Below are 17,121 nucleotides of genomic sequence, written 5' to 3'. Positions count from 1 at the left end.
GAGCCAAACAGCCTCTCTGTGACCTCATCCGCAGGCCACACACTCGCTGACCTGACCAGGGAGCTCTCTGGTGGGTCTGCCTGACAGCTGACCCTCAATCCTTTCATCAGCATCCACAGACGGTGACTCCATGCTCCGTCTGCTCACATGAACATGCCCTCCACCTCCCGGACGTTTGCTCTGTCAGGTCGCTGACAGACGTTAGTGGCTGCTTGGCCGCAGCCTCCAGCTCCCTCACCACAACCATCACTGCACACAGGGGATCCTGCTGCCTTGCATGGTGCGTTCCGCTTCTACTCATTGGGGGAATTTGAGACTAAAATGTCTCTTTAAAATGTCCTAAAAAGCACAAGTCCAAGCTCAGCGTTTGGAGTCACAGGTTTGACCCCTAACACAGGCCAACGTCCTGAAGTCTGTTAGGATTGAAGAACATCGTACGCATGTCAGATCATGGGGTTCGAGTCTCACATGGAAGACGTGACAGTTCTCCAAGGTGAAGCCAAATCATCTCGATCATTAACCCTGTCTCCTCCGTGTTAGCAGATGGGACACGGACCAAGTAAAGGTCGAACTACACACGAATTTTGTTTTTTATTCTCAGAAACGGTGCTTGTTTTTTCATCAGACACAAAGTGCAGCTGAGGCTCATGGGAATGTCATTGGTTTTACACCCAAAATTCTAAATTTGACTTGATAATATAGCTAGACACAAAAGATAAGGAATCACTATAGAGGTCGGAGTTGAATGTCTGGAAAAATATCTAGACTTAAAACGTAATATTCCTCAAGATGGGTAAAGGAAAATCTCCAGAATCATACGGATTCATCATCTGATCATTGACGTGTGAAACTAATTTCGATGTATCAAATATTTGTTAAGAACCAAAAGTGATGAGTGGGCTCATAAACAGCAAACGCAGCTAAAACAGGGCGTGTTGAAAACCTAAGCAAAAATATTTAGATGATTTCAAATTGCTTTCAAATTTTTATTTTAAACTAGTGGGGGGGGGGGGATTAAGTGAATCAGATCTGGTGTCATGCACCAAAACGTGTCGGAGCTCCACTGAGCTTCTGTCCATTCACCTTCATGGACACTGGATTCTTGGAGGAGACAGAGCTTCACAACTGTTCCTGTCAGAAACATCTGAAAGTGATGAACAGCCTTTACAAGGTTCTGTGGTGAATAACTGATTCGTATCACTTGTTCGTTTTCCAGGTGCAGGAGCAGAGGAATGAGGAGAAAAATGTGAGCGTCTGAAGTTCGAGACGTGGCTGAGGAGCGAGCCAGATTTTTCACACACATTCGACTCATGTAGATCCCACCCAGGCTCCTCCGGGTCGTACGGGAGGCGGGAGGCTGCAGGAGAGCTCATCTCCTCCAAGCTGGAGAGCAGCATGGAAACAGAGGGAGGGATTTCTCCAGCAAGACTAAATATTCCCTCCTGAGGGGACGACACACGGGGTCAGGAGCATCTTCAGGAATGTGATAGAAAGTTAATCTCTCAGCTCTGGACTCCGCTGTGTCTTTATTTAGGATGAGGAGTCAGACAGGGACCTGCTGATACTTCCTCTTCTTCATCCCTCTGTGATGATGATGAGGTCAGGGTCAAAGTTAGAGACCTGAGATGACGAGTGTGTGTTCTCCTCCTCACGATATCCTTCCTTGACAACCAGGAAGAGGAAACATCCAGAAACACTTTGTTAAACTGTCCTCCATGACCAAGCATGTGGGAATGTGAAGGGAGGAACTGATTAGACTGGACGTCTGGTCTGAACCTCCATACGCTCGGTTTTCTGATGGGAACCGACGAGCTGCAGATCATCTCCAACGACCCCCTCTCTTCACGGCACAGACTTTTTTTTTCCCTTTTCCACCAGTCTTACGCATGAGGAGTCAAACGAGAAGCATTCCAGCACATTTCATGCAGAAAACAACTGCCTGTGTTAGCGTTTCCCTGATCGCCTCCAAAACCAGAGTTTCCACATGAAGCTTCGTTTACCAAATATAAATAATCGGGTTTTAATAAACTCCATCTTGGTTTTAAAGACCAAGAACCACGAGAAAATAAAATAAATTCTTCCACAGTCTTGAGTCTATTTACAAGTTGGATGTTTGGATTGAAGATGTGTAATAACCAAACTGTGGAACTTCTCTTACTGAGAACAACGTGATGACAAGACTCGAAAACTTTAGCTGCAACAAACCTCAGAAAACTATTCTGATGATTCCAGCTGGAAAACAAAACAAACTTTGCTCGATAATGTCTTTTATCAAAGAGTTTGTGAAACATTGACTTTAAAAACATTGAAAAGTTTTCAGAAATAAAGAAACAGAATTAAAAGCTGTATTGAAAAAAATAAGATTTTGAGGGTGCCATCATTAATCTTAAAATTTTAATAAAAAGCACTTAAAAACACATTACATAAAAAATAATAAAATTGTGAGGATGGGGTTGATCTCTTTTATTTATACTTGTTTTAAGTGTTTTTTCAATAATAATTTAAACTATTACCTTAACTTGAATAAGATTTTGAAGTGCATTATTGACAGCTGAGTGTTTTGTATTTTTATTAGTAAAAACATGGAAGTTGCTTTTTAACTCAGTGCAACTGTTTTTCCAGTTAAGGTTTATTTTTCAACACCAACTAATTTGTTTTGACTCCACACATCTTAAATTTTAACATTTAAATCATGCGTGTATATCCAGTAATCCGCTGATTATTGATCGGATATTCTGGATGCTTGTTATCTCCACCAAAGTGGTTTTGTTTTTCGACTGCGTATGTTAGCAGGATTACGCAAAAACTACTCAACTGAGGTCCATTGAATCTTGACGAGGGTCGACTTCTAGACGTTGACATTCTACACCCACAGAGTTAAGTTCTCTTGGAGACTCGGCTCAGAGGAGACAGAGACAGACTGTAGCAGCAGCTGCTGAGGGCAGAGAATGTAAACCAGTGTAAATGTATGGGATTAGAGAGATTCCCTCTACACACGCCTGCTGGAATATCAACTCAAATAAACACACACTCGCTCCAGTCTCCAATATATATCATTTTATTGTACGCACTGAAAATTATACAATTGGAGTATGTAAAACATTCCCTGTTTGGGAAACAAGGAGCCGGCACGGGAAAAAGAAACGTGTAAAAGAGGAAGTGAAGCAGGGAGGTGGTGGATTAGATGGATGAATGGAGGAGAGACTCTGGACCAACATGCTGAGATCTCACCTCTTCTGATGCCTGAGGAGAGAAAGAAAACACATGCAGGTTTTATTTTTTTGAATAATATTTATAAACAAAGAAAAGAAGTATTCTTTATAGAAGAATCCTCCTTGATGGTTTGGTGTTCAGACACATGAAACATTATAAACATCAAGTGGGAGTGATTTCATGTAGACTTTCCTCGTCCTAAGTGAGAGATTTACAAACCTCACCAGTCAAAGATAATGCTGTAAAAGTCAGTACTTTTTTTTGGTAAAGACAGAAACACTGACAAAACTACACTTTCTAATAATTAAACTTTTTTATGAAGCTTTACATAACACCATTGATGAAAAGGTATTAGGTCTTAAATCAAGAAAATGGTGTTTATCCAGTTAGTGCAGCAGTTTGATTGGCATGAAGTGTTTTACCAATGATACAAAGTGAAGTGTGGGGTGTGTACCAGAAAATAGTAGAAAACTAATGAGCTCAAGGTCACAGTGACTGCAGAGTTTTGTGTTCAGGGCATCAAACCTGTGACCAGGCTGTGCTGCCAAACTCAAAGTCATCCTGACAATGACCTATTTCACTGTTGAATCTGTCACACAGCACTTGAACCCCACAAAGCGATGACATGCTCTGAGGCCCTAATTTGGTCATTGACACCTCATCGGTCCCATCAGATGCCGCAGCGAGCTCCTACATGGGAGGTGCGCTGCGGCCAATCCAACACAAACACGATAAGCAGCCAGGATTCATTAAGCGTATGCAGACGGGAGGTTTTCTGTGAGCTGGCGTTTGGAGATGGCAGCGGTGTTTACATTCCTCCGTCAGTGACGGGTGAAACTGGGTTAGGCTCGGAAACAACAGCACAGACCTGCATTGTGCGTTATCTCATGGTTCTACTTCCTTTGTAAGAGAACTGACGGCTACATGGCGTCACGCTGGAGAACTGGGACAGAGAATTACAGAACCTTTACTGTACATTCACACTGTGAGCAGCCATGTTACCATATGTCCACTTTGATTTGTTATTTTAAAAACTCAGTTTTTTGTGGTCTCTGTTTGCAAGGTTAACAATTTCAAAACTTTTTGCCAGTGTTTCAAATATTATCCAGATACACAGCAGCAACAGACACGAGGAAAACACGACCAGTGTGGTGAACATCAGCGACATGTCGAGCTGCTGAAGTTATGAATGAACAACAAGAGCTCAGGAACGATTTCTGTGAACATACCTTTGCTGTGACAACATTTCTACTCGTCAATGTACTCGAAAGGCTCGGGGGGTTCGGGCTCCTGCTCCTCCTCCTCGATTTTGGGGCCGTGGGCTGAGACGGGCTCTACCAGCTCCTCCTCCTCCTCACTGGTGTCTTTCATGATGATGATGCCTCCTGTATGGAGCTGGTGACAGATGTGGAAAATGACCAATAAGTGTGGAAAATAGAGGGTTTGATTCTACCAGAGGCTGATGTTCTTTGTTGATATTAAAGTTTAATGTCAGGAGAACAAGCTGTTCTGTGTTTGTTTACATCTCACTCTTCACTGCTGTTAGGAACTGGAGGCTCATGTAATAATTGGAAAGATACTGAACTCTGCTTTTACAGAGTGCTGGCTGCAGTCTCCACTACAATGACAATGAATAAAGCAGGTGATGCAGCACTGAAAGATACAGATGAGAAATTAGTTACCCTCCAGATTTGTTCATTTTTACCAGGGGGGATTGTTTTTTCCTGTGTGAGATTGTGTGTGTGGGTGAGTGACAATATTAGTTGAGGGTGTTTCTCCAGATGATTAACTTCTGAAGGTGACTGCAGTAGAGTCCTGTATGCTTGTGAATGCGCACAGTTAAATGCTGAATCCTGCCAGCCACGGAGGGTAAAATCTTTGTGGATGTTTTAAAGGTCACTGATGCGGGTAGGATTTCTCCCGGTGCCGCTGATGGTCAATCTGACTGTGACAGACGGCCAGTGTGTTTGTATGGGGGAGGCAGAGAGGGAGAGCGAGGCACAGAGCACTGTTCTCCTCTTCTATCCATTTAGGTTTTTTAACTTTTAAAAATTAACTATGGATCTCACAACGTGGGCTCAACTGCAGATACAAATTCTCTCTTTCTACATGGAGCCCTCCCTCTCATAGGGGATAGGAGAATCGTCAGGTTGTAAAGAGGGATGGCACCACCTTCAACCAAATCACCTACTGGTTACAACCACAAGGGGTTCCTTATAGAGTACTGACATCGTTTTCGGGGCCAGAATCTTTAAAGGGCCCAGGACAAAAATGAGCAGTAAAATACCGGAACAAGTAATTATGCATAATCCATAGTGTATATAAAAAAATCATTAAATTTGTTAAGATGGCCCAACTATAAAATGCAGATGAAATATAGGACTTGTGAGGGTTAATCTATTCAAAAAGATGAACAGGTCATAAATGTGTTTTTTGTTCTGAGCAAATCTCCACAGAGGAGTATAAAAACAATTTGAGAAGTCATTCAGCTCCAGTGAACAATCAAACACAGGAAACTTCATATTAATTTAATAGGCTTTCAATAAACCTCCTGACATTGACCAGATTTTAAGATAAATATGTAAAACCTCTTCACTTCCTAAACGCGCCTTTGAGAGTAAAAACAAAGCCCTAAAAGGAAGGCGGCATTACAAAACTTAAGTCCAGCAAAGACAGTATTTTGGCATCTGATCCGATAAGTCAATACAATATAATACTCTTGAGCATAGCTAACTAGACACAGAATTAAACAGTACTTCCTCTTTACAAGACTGAGGTGAGCTCTCATTGGGTGACCACACATCTTCCTCTCATTTACTGCGGAAAACTGTCAACATTTACAGCAGAGTAGCAGTCGTCTGGTTTACAGCCCTGAAGGGGGGGGGTTGTTCTGGACATTTAGATTCTCCACAGAAGCCAAACACCAACCTACAGATCTGATTGATTTAGTTTGAAGGGAAAACTCCTGAGATAATGTTTCATTGTTAAATCTAATTCATGTGAAGTACATTCCAGAGGTTTTAAATGTAATTCGGGGACGTCCCCAGAATTCTCGTTTAATGGTGCTATAAAAGGATTAGCAAAAAGTAGTGAGGAGTTAAATAAGTGCATTTAACATCTTATATGGGAAATGTTACGATCACAGTTCTAAAGTGAAATACCTGGTTTTGAAGTGGTAGCCAGAACAATCTATTATATTTTGACTGTAACCGTCTCTTTTGAAGTTGTTGTGAATAATTTTATCTGGAAACAAACAGACACAGTGGGGTGGGCTGTAGTTACCGGTTTGAAGGGCTGGTATCGGCAGGTCTCGGGCATGTTGAGGACTTTGAGCTGAGCTGGCATCGCTCTGGCCGGATTCTCCAGGAGCTGGAAGTTTGGCTCTGCCTCTTTCTTCTTCTCCTTCTCCTTCTCTTTCTCCTTCTCCTTCTCCTTCTCCTTCTCTTTCTCCTTCTCTTTCTCCTTCTCTTTCTCCTCATCCTTCTTCTCCTTCTCGGCTTCCTGGACCTCCTGCGACAAACAATCAGTACATGACTTCTACATCAGGGCCTCTGTTGTCCTCACATTATCTGTTTTTTACATATTTCCTCTCTTCTGGTTCCTGTTGACTCTTTGAAAGAATTGTATAATTTGCACTATTGAGATATGTCTTAAGGAATATTGCTCATCTTCCACTGATGAGTTTAAACCCACCACACTTAAACCACAATTATAATACATTTTTCTCTTAAATATTCTGACATTATTTGACAGTTTGCAGGATTTATAGTTAATAAATCCAGGTTTTCCTTTTTTTTGTTTTCGATTCAGTCAGTTTCCTGCTCTGGTGCCTGTTATGTCCGGTGATTTGTTGGGCTATCAGGTCGACACTAAAAACCATTAACAAGACAATGGAGGAGAGAATGTAACAAGGGAATTGGTAATAAAAAAAGGTTTTGTGTTTCTGGACCAAACATCATCTCCTGCAAATGTTCTGTCTTTTCTCCCCTGACTCAAGTTTCTAATCGGAGGCTTCAACCTGGACTATTCGACCAGATAAAGCCACAGGAAGAGTGTGTGTCAGTGTGAAATCTATGTTTCAACAGGTCTATTTGGCTTTTTATTATCATCCACAGCTACATTAGTGTTAAGGTACGAGTTATCCTTTATGCTGATATATATTATATACATTGACATTGTATTTTTAGTTTTTTATCAATGTGCAATATCTAATTCTAATTCTATTATATGAAACATATATTCTTCAATACATTTCCTTGTTCAGTTAAATTTTAATCCTCATCAATCTACTATTTTATTGTTTTATATTTGTTAAAACAGATAAATAAATAAAAGAAGAAGCAAAAGAGATATGTACAAATCAAATTCTGTCCCCAGTTTGAGCGGATCCCTCCCCTTCAGCTGCTTCTCAATGACTTAAACCAAATGAAAATGAAAAAGCGGAGATGTGAGCAGGCCGGACGTTTCCAGGCTCGTCTCTCAGCACTAGAGCTGAGACGTAGCGTGGCAGACAACATCAAACACGCTGCTAACGCCCAGAAAAAGTCCCAATGAAAGTTTTACTGGCTCCCTGACTGACTGCACTGGGCATGGAGGAGTGAAACTTTAAAGCCAGAAAGAGAGAAGAATTAAAAAGGAGGTGTGTACGTGGAGCTAAAAAGCAAGAGAGACTTGTGCATGGAGAAACCATCCAGAATACAGATAGTTGGGATTTTATACCTGAGCATTCAAAGAGCTTTTTCTGCAGTTGAGAAAAGGAACATGTTGAGAAAATATTAAAAAATAAAATTAAAAAAAAAGGAATAAAAGAAATAAAACAGGATTATTCTGAGAGAGGACAGGGATTAGAGTTTGGGGTATTTCCACTTACCACTTCCATCTTCTCCTCCTCCTTTTCTTTCTTTTCCTTCTCCTTTTTCTTGGCTTTGGCCGTGATGGAGAGAACAGCAGTGGATACCTGCCATGCAGAGAGAGCAGAGATGTTTCCACAGTGTAAAACAATACCACTGACACTCAGACCTTCTACAAACACAGCTTGAACTGTACAAAGCTAGTCAACCACAAAAGAAACGCTGCTTTCAATACTTTCTTCTAGAGCATCAAGGATTGAGACATGAATCAACTGAGAAAAAATAGTTTGGGGAAGCCCAAATAATAAACGTAACGGGAGAAGAAAATGATGAGTCTGACTGGGAGGATTCAAAATGATTCACAAATCAAAATGAAGAAATAGCAACTTTCCTCGACATATCATTTCAGTCAAGGGAAAGGAAAACAAGCTGATGTGCTGTGGCGCCTCAGTTCTCACCTTCTCCTTCTCTTTCTCCTTTGGAACTTCCAGGGCTGGTGGGTAGGCGAAGGTGGAGGGCTTACAGTTGGAGCGGTACTGCACCTTGGGCATCTGAAAAAGACGACAAAAAGATGGTCACTTTTTTGGATTTATTAATACATAACCTGGCTAAGATCACTGTTGGATCCACTTTAGAGGGTAACGACTGATATTTCCAGTGTGGGTCATACAGACACAAGCATTTAGCTCAAAGCACATTCTCCATGTCGACAGTAAACAAAGCCTCACACAGTCATGAACATGTCTGCAGACTGTTGGTCCTGTTTAAAAACAAAAAAAATTAAGTTTGCTCTGTTCTTTTGGCAGAAAATGTCACATCACAACCTGTTCTATTCTGTATATTTTGGTAGTTTAAAATTCAATGAACAAATTTCACTGATTTGCTGATTGTAATTTCTTCTGGGCACATTGTTTATTTTTGTTTAACATTAAAAAAGGAAGCTACTAATAAAACTGTATGCATACAGATGCTTTCACGTTCATCAGTATGGTCTGATCTTGTGTTTGCTGCCTTTCTTAAACTGTCCAACAAGTTTGGGCTTCGTCATTACACAGGAGTTTCTACTGCTAGACCAACAAGCCAAAAGAGGCGACAGTGCTTTTGTTCCAATAGCTGCAACCTTATGTTTAAATGAAGAAGAAGGGGCCACATCAACTCTACTGAGACAAACATAATCTAAAGGCTGACACTAAACAGAAGGCACCTGGTGCTGCTGTGGCTGGAGATTATCTTTCATAACACTCACTGAAAGTAAATGATTGAAACCATCTCTGTTCCAGGAGAGAAGCAATGCAGCATAACGTGTGACCAAGAAGGGAACATTTTATTATATATCACCTCTCACTTCAGCCATTTCAATACATTTGTAGAAGCTGAGTGGCAGTGAATGGATTTTCTTGTGTAGCAAGAGTCTGGAAGATAAGATACATGATGGCTTCTGAAAAAGAACAAGTGGTAAATATGTTCTTTGTCTGGTGGCGACAGGTGCGTCTGTGAAGACTCGTGCTGTGTAGTTAAACAGGTGCTGACGAGTGTTGGCAGGATGCAGCACAGGGTCTGTTAAACCCTGCTGCCCCAACACCACCCCAACCTCCAACCCTCCTGCTGCACTCTATCCCTGGTGTATTTACGAGGGGCTTCACACCAATCATATTCTCCAGGGCTTGGTTAAGCTGGGAATGCACATATCACAAAAGTCTGCATGTGTTCATGTGCTGCTGATTTGGGTAGAAATGGAGAGATAATATCCAGCTAATGCTATTTTAAGACCCCAATATGTTGAGTGATCCCTTGGCGTCAGTTCGCGAGTGGCAGTGGGCCAGAGCAGGCCGACAGTCAGGATGGCCTTGTTACAGATAGGCTGCTGCTGATGACACTTGTTACCAAGACAAGAAGCTAAATACTTTCTGCATCAAATGCGATACAAAACACCATCATCAGCCAAATTTAGCAGCCATACTTGCTGATCAATTGAGGTTTGACATTTGCAAAACAAACATATTCTTGCCTCTGCATAGTAGGTTACATTTTCAACCCCATGCGTTTGTTTTTAAGCAGGATTACGCAAAAACTACTAAACTGATTTTCACAGAACTTGGTGGGAGAATAGGGACGTGGGCCAAGAGAGAACCCATAATATTTTTGTGTGGATCCAGACAAAAGGGGTAGAACCCATCACTTTCTTAAAAATTTCAAGTTCTTTTTTTTCCAGGATCCCCTGCTGTGTTCACACACCCACTTCTCCTGAATTTCTACGGACATTATACAAGGAGGCCAGGTGGATAAAGTCCACAGAGACTGCGGAGCGTCTCGCTCGAACATTTGCGTTCACACATGCACTTCCTCCGGAGAAAATACAGGAGGGCTTTTAACATCAACAGTTGGATTATGAACATTTTGTCACCCTGAGTGTGTTATTTTGAAGCTAAAAATGAAAACGATCTCCAGTACCTTGAGGTCCTTGTTGAGGCCAATAATAGCAGTTGGTGTGAAGGCCAATGACAGGAAGTGGGAGAGGGGGAACCAGAACCAGAACTGGGTGAAGACCAGCAGGCCGACCACCGACGGCATGTGAGTGTGACCGGTCCTGGACTGCAGAGAGATGGTAACGTTACGTCCACCTGGACAGAAGAGGACAGAAAGGTTAGAGACATAATGTGACAGATCTATGTGAATTAGGTCAAAGCAGAAAAGGATAAACCTCAATATTATGCATGCTGCTCAGTTGAGGACCATTGTTTGGTCACATAAGAACAGTAGGTGAAATCATTGTGACACTCATTGATGATTGTGAAACGAACTGTTTGCAGCTTGGCACAGAATCATGTGATGAGGGATTTGGAGGTTAATGAGAGTTCAGGGCAGGATGGTCACCACCCTGTTCAGGTTGTCTTTTGGCTTCAACTTGTCTGATCTATTGATCCCAAGGCAGAAGTTAAACTACAGACATGTTTTGGTGAGCCAGTTAAACCCAGGAATGCATTGTCTACAACATCCTGCATTTAATTTAAAAAGAAATCTAATAATAATTAGATTTGAGTTGCAAAGGAGATTAATAACTGATCTACATCACAAGAGGTGTGTCAGATGTCCCCAAAATAAACAGATGGCTTTCACAGCTGTGTTGAAGAGGTTCCAGACTTTATAGAGCTCAAATTTACTTTAAACAAAGTAAATCTTATTAAGTAAGCATAAAAGAGAACTGTTATCCATACATAGATATACATTTTCTGGAAGAACTCCTACAGTGAGAGTGATGATATATTCAACTGTATTGTAATACAATTTTAAGCCTTCAATTTGTAGTATCAGAGGTGTTTCAGGAGTCATGAGCACTTTTATTTATATCAATTAGAAAAACTGAAGTTTATGGTGTACCTAATAAACTGCCAACTGCATGTATTATTCATGCAACTTAAGTGAAGAAGAAACTATTAAACAGCTTGTATTCGTATCTTATCCCAGAAAAAGAACCTTAGTTGTTGAACCAAAAAGGTAAAAGGACAAATAATACAGTATCTTGTAAGACTGGAGTGTGTATGTGAGGTTAACACACTGTGGTCACTCAAGAAGGAAATGTGTGCTCTACCAAATAAAAACCTGGGTCAATTTATCTATGACAGTGGACCTGACTAAACAGACGGATAAAGAAGGATCAAGTGTACATCTTGAAGCAGGACAAAAAGAAAAAACAGACCTCCCTTGGTCTTTTTGGGGAAAAAAAACAGAAGGGAGGAACCATAAAAGGGAAGACAGACAGAGGGGAAGGAAGAGAACATCAGCAGCAACTACAATGAATCTGTCATTTCTTTAAAAAATGTCCTTTAAAAAGGAGGCATGTTACGAGGGAGTAGCCACTCCAACTAAAAAAGATATCAGCCAAAACAATACCAGTTTAATCATCTGCCATTGTCTTGATTTGCACCCCCTCTTCTCAGAGGTCACTGAGATGATTTAATAACTGAGCCTTATCTCGACATCTGAACCAGTGTTGAAACCATTCCCCTCCCACACACTCAAACTTGGCCAGAATGAGTCATGAGCTCTGCTCGCTGGACGACAAACTTAAAAAGTCTCTTAAAAGCTTGAGGAGAGGTTGAGAGCACTTGACTAGCGGCTCCCCCCCACACCCACTGTTTTTGCCAACTGTTAGTTCGGTGGGCCAATTTTCATTCCACAGAGCTGGTGAGGGAGGCACGGCAGTGATTCTTCAAAAGGTGTAATGTGACAACATCAACAACCAGCCTGTGTGTTGTTTGGTTTAAAAAGATGAAACAAGAGGGCATGTTTCATTTCGATGAGAGAGAAAACACTCATTAAAGCTAATTAATGGATTGTATCAATTAGTGAAGGACAAAATGGAGGCTGGATGTGTAATAGTGAGAGGGAAATGGATACAGAGTGTGAGAGAAGGAGCAAAGAGACTTGACATTTCCTTGGTAATGAGCACCAGAGATCATGAAACTGCTCTAATGGCTTCCGCCCATCAAATTAAATACAATTACCTCTGCAGCTCAAATGCTCCAAACTCCTCTACAAGAGCCAGAATCCTGAAACATTCACACTGCACGAGCACAAGCGTGTCTGACATTCAAACAGGAGGGGTGCTCCTGCACGTATGTTTTTAAACTTCAAGCAACACGCTGAACTCTACTGAAACGTGGGCAAACAGTGAGAGCTGGTGTTTGGAGCGGCGAGTGGGAGGGAACGCCGGGAGCGTGTCTGCATTCTGAAGAATGACACCGGTGTTCAGGGTTTGTCTGGATGGTCTCATGCGGGGTTATCTTGGCATGTTGGCCCGAGTATATTGCGGTTAATGTGGCTGATTTGATATACGATTGAAGTCTGTCCGCCTGTCAAGATGGCTAATCTGCTCAGAACAAAACAGCAAATTAAATAGTGCTGCAGGAGGGGCGGAGTTAATCAGGAGGCAAATTTAATGAGATGATAAACATTCACATCATTTCAAAAACACATACGCTGCAGTTAACCCTTCCACAGGTGATGCAACTTACACAAAGCTGCAACACCTGATAGTGTATTTGGACAGCAGTGTGTAAACAGAGCTGGTTTTCATCTGGCCTAACACACAGGGTCTTAAGATGGTGATAGAAAATGAGTTTCTGCTGCTGCTGCCCGCATTGAGGGTTTCTGTATACATTAGAATATGGGTGCGCTCTGGGTGTATGCGAGTGTACAGCGCACACTGTGATGATGTACAGCTCTCTGGGACCCCACACACACAAACACACGCTGCATGCTTGTGTCCACAAACACCCGCACAGAAACACAAACACAGGGACTATCAGACAAACAGTAATCACACGGGTGAGACCAACAAGCCATGTGGGCTGAGTGCCGAGCGAATCTGAGGTAGGATCGCCAGGCACTAATGCAACTTAGCATGATCTGTTCCAGAGACTCGGAGCACGGGTGGTCAGCCAAGAAAGTTTGCTTAAGTGCAAAGGAACTCAAAGACGCACATACTCACAACCACAAACCCACATTACAGAGCAGTTCACTTGATTTACTGTGTACCTAAGAATATAGTCTTTGTGTATCCCCATGAGGAGTGAAGGTACATGGGCAGATGGGACCATAAATTAGTTTCTCATCTCCTGCTCCGTGACAAACAATGATAAAGCCACACCTACAAGCAGGGATCCAGGTGGTTCCTTTCCAGATATACACGTAAGACCATATTTCCAACCACCAGTCTACAGATGTTTCTTGTGCCTTTCTGTCTGGAGACTAACCTGCATCGAGGATTCCCTGGGCGAGGATGGCGCCGAACTTGGCCATAACGTCATCGTGCTTGTCGTTGATGACCTTTGAATAAAGTTGCCTGAACTGGTTCACCTGAAATAATGAGGGAAGGGAAAACATGTTAATGTACAGGCCATAAATGCTGGTGTGAAACCAAAGGGTGACCCAAGTAGGATCCCTATACATTTTGGAGCATATACGCATGAACGGGTGGATCCAGGAATTTGTTTTCCACTTTCTTTAACATGGCAAGATAAGGTGTTCGATTTGTCAGAGGTATGAACTCTCCGAGAATTAATATTGAAGGATTCCCTCATGCTTTAAAACACAGCAGAGAGTGTATGGTTGGAATTTCTATGCCAAGTCAGTCTGTGCCACCTTGTCAGGGGGTCTCCAATTAAAAGGGAGAAGTTGTATAAATATCGCCACAGCCAATGCTTAGCTTCTTATTTGTGAAGAGTTCCAGCAAACCTCAAAATTGACTAAACACAGTGTTGGGTAGTTATTGGTCAACTGGACCAATTTATTAGCCTCAAACGACAGATCTAATACTTTGGTCTACAACTGAGAAACAGAGGTGGATATTACAAATACAGAGACTTTGAAATAAACAGTCATGGATCCACTACCTCTTGATGTTCCACAGTTTCCTGCATATAGCGCATTGAGCATTAAGGACTGTCGCTGTGCAGACAATGAGTCTTTGAAAGGGTTCCTGGCATATCTGTGTGTGAGGTGCGAGCGTTTGTCTGTGTTAGTCACACTCCAGTATTCAATGACACAGATGTGTTTCCTTCTAACTTTGCAATTCAGATGCTTTCTGCATTTAGTTAAATCATAGCCTTTTCTTTCAATCTTTTTCTAACCAGCTAACTGGCCTCGGTGGTGATGAGCATCATTTTAAGAGTCACAAAGGCAGGTTTATTTATTCTGCAGATAAACAAAAAGCCACCAAGACAAAAAACAGAAATGGATAGAATTTATTCCGATAATTAAAAAGCAATCAAACAAATATCAATCCAAAAATCCAGTTGCACTTACCTTGGGACAAGTGACTTCAGACTGTTGGATCATGATGAGGGCTGAGGAAATGAGGGCCCCCTGCCTCACATAATTGACTGGGTCATTGGTCATGGGCTCCAGCAGGTTGATGGCCTCCTGTGGGGGTAAAGGTACAAAAGAAAAATCAGTTGTGTTAAATGAATTAAAGTTCAAGTTGAGTATATTTAGTTTTACAAGCTGTGTAATCCTTATAGGGCTGCGAAATTAGGTTTAAACTGGTGACGGATGATATGAAAATAATCTGGTGTGGAAAAAGTTGTTAACACAAAACATGTTATCAAATTATTTCCCCATGTTGATATTTCAAGGAAGGATAAAGCTGGTAAAGAAGGACCAAGAGGGGGAAAAAAAAGGAGATCTGCGCACTTGGCACACATTTTCAGATTCTAAGATAGAAGAGGTAATTTCCCTGGCCGTGTGTGCATTAACTTGGAATTTACTGAAAGACAAAAATCTAGAGTAAGTGCAGGTTTTAAGTGCCACACAAGAAACTATGCAACCTGAAAAACGGCTTACGGGCAAACAGATGAACGTTATCTAAATATAGAAGAAAGCATGTTTTATCAATGGATCGTCAGTTGTAAAAATATTAGTAGTAAATGATACTTCTCCTATAATGACAAACGATAATTATAGTAACAAATGGAAATGGTACTCATGAGTTTTGTCTGTAGCACAGAATGAACCAAGTCTAAGAACTGGTTGCCATGTTGAAAACCATCATTTGGTAGCTAAAGTCAAAGTAGATCCATATTTTCCTGCTGTAAATTGAGAATGATAGATGTCTTGAGCAGAGCCCAAATAATATGTTGCCTGATATTATTACCCAATATTAGCCTTTCATATAAATATCAGTGTGTACATTCGCCGAAATGCACCAATATGAAAACTTATTTAACAGAATAAAAATGCAGAAGACAAATTTACATTTGTGTTCATATTTTACATACATCTTTTAAAACAAATTTTCAAAATCAATGGTTGCATTTGTTTCTTCTTTTATTTATAGTTATTTTTAATACAGTTTATGGTTAAACTGTTAAGCCTCATGAAATTATTTATTGCAAGGGTTTGATAGCGAGATCTTAGAAATCTGTGCAATTAAAAAAAATATATATGTATAAGCTGAAATATAATATTGGAGATTTTTCCCTCCCCATTATTGGTATCAGCAGCCAAAACTCCATGTCAGTGGAACTCTAGTCTTGAGTCATTCCCACATTTGTCTCCAATATGGACAATGAGGAAGAAATCAAACAACCTGTTCTGACAATGACAGACTTGCGGATCCATTTACAAAGTTATTTAAACTGCTGTCTTTTAGTTGCCAGATTGAAGCAGAAAGAAAACTGACAATTTGTTGTTTTTACTCCATATGCAATTCATATTTTGTCATTCCCAACAGAGCAGATCAGCGCAGCAAGGTCACTTCTGTTTGGTCAAATACAGGAAAGGGGATTATCGACAGAGGCAGCCAGACCAGGAAAATAATGACATTAGTGTCATTCATATCTGGTTGCCTGGGACAACAGTAACAACAGCTATGACGAGCTTTGCCTTCTTCAGTTTCCTCCCATGATCCATGTGAATGAACAAGTGAGTGAGGACCACCTACTCTTTTCCTTTAGATTTCTGTTCTTACGAGTAGTAATGGCTGTAACTCACACCACCAGACTAAGGAGGCGTCAGCTCCACCGAGGCAAGAGAAACAAACTAGGATGATGACAGTGGAGATAAAATAAACCAGGTTTCATCGGTGCTCTCGGCTTAGAAAGCCCCATACTGGGATGATAAGTCAGAGTATAAAGCCAACAACCAGTCAACCAAATCCTGCTCCTGATTGGTTGTCAGGGGGTTTAATTGAGGGTATTTACTGTCAGGCCCAATCAGCACGAAATGTAGTTTCATAAGATCCTTTTACTCCATGTACAGTTCAGAATCCAGAGTCTGTTTTCTACCAATTTTGAATGACAGTTGAGACTTTACATAAGTTTTAATCCAATTCTGCTAAAAACTGGCTAAAGAATCGTGTAAAAAAAATGTAACAGTGCAGAACACATTTCACTAACACCAATTTCCATTTTAATACATATTTACAAAACTATCATTTGACAGTTAAACTGAAAACACGATTCTCATGAGTCTGCTTGGTGTTAAATATTAAATTTACGCACATGTTTCTTCATCAAACAAACTAAAACTGAACCGTGACTAAGATTTTCATTATGGA

The 17,121-nt window shown here is 41.1% G+C and overlaps 1 protein-coding gene across 3 annotated transcripts in view; it reads right to left on the bottom strand.

Moving 5' to 3' along the window:
* Positions 1-3,035: 3,035 nt before the first annotated feature.
* The window catches only part of psmd1 (proteasome 26S subunit, non-ATPase 1), a 33,677-nt gene continuing 19,591 nt past the window's right edge, over positions 3,036-17,121 (bottom strand). The window contains exons 18-26 of one of the 3 annotated variants that reach the window (XM_034582907.1): positions 14,871-14,987; positions 13,820-13,922; positions 10,515-10,684; positions 8,522-8,614; positions 8,084-8,170; positions 6,690-6,723; positions 6,496-6,659; positions 4,443-4,608; positions 3,036-3,243 (exon numbers count right to left, since the gene is read on the bottom strand). In XM_034582907.1, coding sequence (XP_034438798.1) covers positions 4,462-4,608; positions 6,496-6,659; positions 6,690-6,723; positions 8,084-8,170; positions 8,522-8,614; positions 10,515-10,684; positions 13,820-13,922; positions 14,871-14,987 — 915 coding nt within the window. In that variant the 3' untranslated portion in view covers positions 3,036-3,243; positions 4,443-4,461. Of the gene's footprint in view, positions 3,244-3,794; positions 4,157-4,442; positions 4,609-6,495; positions 6,724-8,083; positions 8,171-8,521; positions 8,615-10,514; positions 10,685-13,819; positions 13,923-14,870; positions 14,988-17,121 lie in introns of those variants that run through there. The other 2 variants (XM_034582905.1, XM_034582906.1) reach the window with 2 other exon arrangements.

Source organism: Hippoglossus hippoglossus, chromosome 4 (genome assembly GCF_009819705.1).
Source record: "Hippoglossus hippoglossus isolate fHipHip1 chromosome 4, fHipHip1.pri, whole genome shotgun sequence".
In the NCBI taxonomy this organism is placed as follows: Eukaryota; Metazoa; Chordata; class Actinopteri; order Pleuronectiformes; family Pleuronectidae; genus Hippoglossus; species Hippoglossus hippoglossus.
The sequence above is the reverse complement of the archived record's forward strand: the minus strand, read 5'-3'. Positions and strand labels throughout refer to the sequence as shown.